This window comes from Fragaria vesca, linkage group LG5, assembly GCF_000184155.1.
Source record: "Fragaria vesca subsp. vesca linkage group LG5, FraVesHawaii_1.0, whole genome shotgun sequence".
NCBI lineage: Eukaryota > Viridiplantae > Streptophyta > Magnoliopsida > Rosales > Rosaceae > Fragaria > Fragaria vesca.
The window spans coordinates 26,044,009-26,049,770 of record NC_020495.1 but is presented as its reverse complement, the minus strand read 5'-3'; the positions used below and the strand labels follow the sequence as shown (position 1 = coordinate 26,049,770).

General features: G+C 39.0%; 1 protein-coding gene across 1 annotated transcript; it reads right to left on the bottom strand.

Moving 5' to 3' along the window:
• Positions 1-2,176: 2,176 nt before the first annotated feature.
• LOC101299683 (L-ascorbate oxidase homolog) lies at positions 2,177-4,911 on the bottom strand. Its single transcript, XM_004301804.1, has 8 exons — positions 4,765-4,911; positions 4,539-4,648; positions 4,171-4,441; positions 3,570-3,669; positions 3,127-3,472; positions 2,656-3,021; positions 2,492-2,570; positions 2,177-2,371 (listed from the first exon to the last, which is right to left on the bottom strand). The coding sequence occupies exons 1-8, from the start codon at positions 4,909-4,911 to the stop codon at positions 2,177-2,179; spliced, it is 1,614 nt and encodes a 537-aa protein (XP_004301852.1).
• Positions 4,912-5,762: the final 851 nt, after the last annotated feature.

The following is a 5,762-nucleotide window of genomic DNA, read 5'->3' as shown; positions in this document are numbered from 1 at the left end:
TGGAGTACTATTTCTTGGTGTTATCAAATTCTTTGGCATAGATTATCTATTAGTGCAATAGTTCACGTTATTTCTTGAAACAAGTGTTGGTTATTCAATCTTTTTAGGTGGTTAATTGTAAATCTGTAAACCAGCAGTAACGTACATTCAGTTATCTTTGCCAACTCGAGTAAAATGTAATTAACATTGTTTAGTTACTTAATTGGTTCTGGGTAAGCAGAATTGCAGAACTGGAAAGAAGTGTTTTGGGTTCGTAAGATCCCTCATAAGATATTTGATAGTTTTATAAATGGTGGTGGTGGGTGTTGTAGTGGAGGGCACATGCATGAAGATGAAGAATCTCAGTGAGTAGTAGTACTGTTTTGGTTACGAGAAAGTAGTGAAGGAAGTGATAAAAGCAGAGCCTTTGATTCTCTCACAGTATTCCGTCGTCAGAGGATTCCTTCTATAGCAGCTGAGCTGCTGCAGCCTTATCCAAACTTGAGCATGCCCTCTCTGCTCTAATTGCCTGCTTCTCTGCAACAGTACTGTTACTGCTGCCTGCTTCAACATCTTTATGTAAAGCCCTTTGGGCGCTGCCTCTCTCTCTCTCTCTGTGAAATATTCTTGCCTTCGATCGCGATTGCATAATACTGGAGAGCTTCTGATGCTTTTATCCGTTTCACGTACATATTTAGCCTCGGGTCGATTTGAGACCGCTTAAGCAAAAGGCGGTAGGAAACTTCAAATAGCCTACGCTAAACAGTATTACTGAACTTCCTACGCATTGAAAATGGAATTCCATCAGTTTTTGGTGTTCAAATAATAAGCATGAATAAGCTGAAGTGATTCATAGTCCGATAACACTGAACAGTAAACAGTATCACTGAACTTCCTATGTATTATCATAGTCCGATTCGACTATGGGCAATTCAGCCAATGCAGTTGCCTTGTGTTGATGTGTGTTGTCATGTGATCGAGTGATGAAAAATTCTTAGATAGCTAGGGTTATCACATGATAGTATGACAGACTAATAGAAAATTAGAAATACAAGTTTTGTATAAATATTAAAATTATCCCTATTTTTCAAAAATGCGTTATTCATGATACTTCTTGTGTGTGTTTCTATTGACCTGACGTACCGCCACATGATATGTCTGCCCTACATAAAAATCTCTCATGATTTTAATTTTGATTAATACTTGTTGCTTGAGCTGCTAGCGTTCTCGACTAGCTGTAATGTTGTATGCATGTTAACATGTACGTATATGGGAGCATAGATTTCATAACGAACTGTATTATTCACCCAAAAAAAAAACCCTATCTAACCGGCCATTTGCAAAATAACATAAACACATTGATCGAATTGTACAAAACCTATTACTAATGAGATTTGAGTCGATCGAATGCCTCGAGTCTTACAATTGCTGGCTAGAGTGGCTATAGTGTAGCCTAACATATATAGTGAGGAGCGAATTCCACGCACCAAAGTGCACTTTTGCATTATTAATATGTAAGTGTTCAAATCGCCGTATGAGAAGATCGAATAAAGATTAAAAACCCTAAATTCCTTCATTTCAATTTCATTTTTGATCCGATCTAACTAAATGGCCATAATAAGAGTACATTTTCTTTGACCTATTGTTCTCACTTTCTTAGTTGGAAACACTTAAGACTATTTTTTTATTTTTTATTTTGTTAACGGTATTAGTATATATGCATGTAGTGCGACGTAGATGACCGGATCAAAATACTGCATATTAGTTGCTTGGTTCATTTGTACCTTAGTGCATAGAAGAATTTTCGAGAAATAAGTCAATAACTATGGTTATGTTGGGTGACTGGTAACGGTTCTTCATCTTCAAAGCATAGAAGCATAGGAAGCAAAAAATAATGCATAGGAAGCAATAGGAAGCATAACAGAGGACAAACATTGATGAACTGAAATGGGGAGGTAGTATATAATAGGAATGAACTATATATAAGAGCAATCAATTGAGGATTGTGGTTAGCAAGAAATCTAACACAACAATATAATGACACTTAAAACATATTATTTTTCCTCCCCCTAAGCCTGTTTCCCCAATCCCTTTTTTGACAGTCACACCCTCGTAACTGAAACTTAAGAACCACCCAAGTAAAAAAATCAAATGAAAGAACACAGAAGATTATATCAAAGACTAAACAACTTTTCTATCAGTGATGGGCCTTGCCACAAAATAATGCATTTTGAGGGATGTCATTCTCAGTGAAGAAGCTTTTCTCATCGTTCCAAACTCTGATATACAATTGCTGACCCAAGTACCTTCTTGCCCAGATTGCAGACCTCAAGTTCCACATTCCCTTGTTGTCCAAAGACACCAACATAGCACTCCAACCATAAGGATACACCTGTCGATTTCACCAAGTAACAATTGGATTAACAGTGGTTTTTGGTACAATAATTCTAATGTCTTTGAGCAAAGCTGCATTTGAACATTAACAATTAGAAGTAACCAAAAATCCAATTACCTGAACTGTGTGTCTTGGTACAGCATCTGCCAAATTGTAGCGTCTCCTCATATCTGGGGTCCAATTTCCAGAACCATATCTGAAAGTTGAAGAGCGACAGCATTAGCCAGATGATTAGAGTTTAACCATATTAAGATTTGTTCATATGAAAGTTGCATGCCTACCCAACAATGTAGAAGCTACTTCCATCAAGATGCCAAGATTGTAGTGTGGGTTCGGTGTTCTGGAATACGACTTCGACGAAGTCGTGGAGTGCAGTTCCTATGACCGATACACCTAAGCTTGCAGGGCCTGGAGTAGGTGTGTCCTTGATTGAGTTTAAGTTGAATACTCCAGGGATGTTAAACCAGTCAGCCAGCTTCAAGGGGGTCACTGGATCAACATAGGAGATCTTGTTTACAGCATAGCGAAGCTTGCCACCGATCTTAGCAGCAGTATTGGCCAAAACAAGTGTTCTCACTATTGGAATGGTACCATAATGGAATGATCCCTGAGGGTTAGGCCTGGCTGCATTTGCTGTCAAATTCAATCTTCACACACAAGAATGAGATAGTAAATTAGATGCCTATCAAATTGACAACTTCGACAGTAATATGGTAACATAGATATATCATAAGAATGTACGTGGTTGCTACCTGATTGTCCTGGCTTGCTTCATAGACCAGTGAATGTGATAGGTTGGACCAACAGGCAATGGCCCTGCTGCCTTGATGCTAGAACCAGCATATCGAAGAATTCCAGTGGTTGTGAGAATGGGTTTTGTGAATCGGGAAGAGGCCACGATGAAATAGTCCTTGACTGAACCATGTAATGTAACCAAAACACCTACAGATTGGCCTGGATGAACGTCAAGTGATTCGTACACCTCTTGCAAGGTATGAGCTCCTTCAACTTCAACAAGTGTCATTGTATGACCCTGAATCCTGAAGTTGATTGAAGTTGCTATTCCCACATTTGATATCCTGAATTTGTAGGTCTTTCCTGAAAGAATGCAACAAAAGTATGAGTACAAAAATTTCAGAAATCGGTAACTATGGTATCCCAAACAAATTATGGAGGGGTTTATGCCTGATGTTACCTCTTTGACCAGAGAAGGTTGCAGATCCATGAAGTCCATTTATAAGTAGAGCATCAGGGAGAGGAAGAGGAATGCCAGAATCCAATTTCTGCTGCAATGCCTGTAACATAAGCACACATATCAGAACAGTCATCTACTTTTATATATATAGTTGCTAAAAAGGTAACTACATACATAGAGCTCGATGAACCATGGTTTGGTTAGTTAAAATTTTTATTTGTGAGCCGTGGCTTGGTTGGTTAATATGTTTAACTGACAACTTTAAGGTTATTGGTTCAAACCTCACGGACATATGTAGTGTGTGTGAGTTATTAATAATTTTTTGTCGGTGAACTGTGGTTTGGTTAGTTAAGATGTTTAACTACAACTTTGAGGTCATGAGTTCAAACCTCACTAATATATGTAAGGGGTGTGTGAGTTATTTAATAATTTTTTTAATTTTTTAATTTTTTAAAAAAGGTAACTACATACATAGAGCTCGATGTAATATTCCATTGTCAGAGTGAAGTACATTATTATATATTGTGAATCTCGACCACATTTTTCAAACCCTTCCGATTAATAATCTAGATTGATTAATGTTGTTGAATGTATACATTACCTTGTGGCTGGTCTTGTACCAATCACTAACAAGAACGGTAAACTCTTCAGTGGGGATAGGATATGGGACTGCTATCACAGACCTGTGTGCAACATTGAAACCCCCAAAACCACCAGCAACTCTGTGAAATTTCGTTGAAGGGAAGTAACTGAATGTTCCAATCTGATCCTTTGTTTGAAACTTGTATCTCCAGCTTGTGTTTGGAGGAATCGGGCAATTGGTTCCGAGGACTCCATCTTGCCATACTGACTTCCTCTGTTTAATTCCATTCCTAATTTAACACCGAGATCAAAAAGTAAAGCATATGAGTAGCTTAACACAAAGTTTCTGAATTTCCAAACATCAAAACTTCCAACAGAAGTACTGACCATGTAATGAGGAAAGGTTCATCCAACTTGTTAATGACATCAACGACTATGTTGTCATTAGTCACAGCCTCAATTGTTGGGCCAGGAAATTGACCGTTAATAAGTATAGCCTGTAAAATTTGAGTAACACAGAGTTATACATCAACCACAAGTAACCAACTTACAAGTAGAAAAACTGCAGAACTCGATAGCACCTTATAACTGTGTTAGATCAAAAGACAATTACCTGTTGAGGAACACCCAATGGAGAAATGGTTCCGTATGTAACTGTCCATGTAAAATATCTATAAGGGTCTTCTGCATTGATGATGCACAAAGCACTCAAGCCAACCAATGTTCCAAGAAAAAAACGCAGGAAAGAGGTTGGCCTCATTGTATGAGCTCCTATTTAAGTTTCAACTTCTCTGAGCAAAACAACAACACGTCGATACAGAAGCTAATTTAACATCAAATGATAAAAATTACATCGTATAGGAGGTTTCTATCCGTGAGCTGATCAAGAGAAGAGCAGGATACGTACTTATCGAAGCGCCAATTCCCCGAAGAGACGAGGAAAATTGAAGGTGCACGATAGAAGTGGTGCAATGTGGTTGAGTGTGACGAATGATCGAACACCTGGTGCTTATATAAATGGCCGAGACTGCAGCCAGCGCGGATGCGAGGACCGAGGAAGAATCGAAGCTCATTGGCGCCGCACTTCATGGTTTCAGTAGCAGTCAGCTACCTGCATATGCAACCAATTTAACTAAACTTAACTCAAAAATTCGAATTAATATTTAATATTTCAACTTGACTAATGGGGATCCAAATCTTGAACTCTGGAAAACCGACCAATGAAATGAAGTAGCAGCTAGTGAAAGTGTAGTGTGTACGTGACGCGGGGCGACCTGGACTCGTCGGTGGTGCGCGGTGGCGGGAAAAGGGATTAGATTGAAGCAAGCGGGAGCTGCGCAGGCGAGAACGGATCGTTGTTAAATTAGTTTATCTAGATATTAATGGCGGATTGTGTGAATTAAATGTGGTTTTAGATCTCCCTCACATGAAAGCAGAAAGGAAAGCGATTAAGCGAAGACAATGGAGGGGCAGTGTGGTAATTTTTGTGATGGTCTCTGTTTCTTCTTCATCGTCTTCAAGTCCGCTCTTCTTTCCCGCCATGTTGGCCGTTGACAGTTTCTGGAATTCTGGTAGTCTGGAACTGTGCAAGTTGGGCCTCTTCAGCCTCGA

What these genes read in the sequence shown, in the direction of transcription:
- LOC101299683 (XM_004301804.1), bottom strand. Translation starts at nt 4,911, where the DNA reads ATGAGGCCAACCTCTTTCCTGCGTTTTTTTCTTGGAACATTGGTTGGC. An exon ending in AAGCAAGCCAGGACAATCAG is followed by an intron (nt 3,022 to 3,126) that starts GTAGCAACCACG and finishes TTGTGTGTGAAG; the next exon opens with ATTGAATTTGACAGCAAATG. An exon ending in AGTAGCTTCTACATTGTTGG is followed by an intron (nt 2,571 to 2,655) that starts GTAGGCATGCAA and finishes TTCAACTTTCAG; the next exon opens with ATATGGTTCTGGAAATTGGA.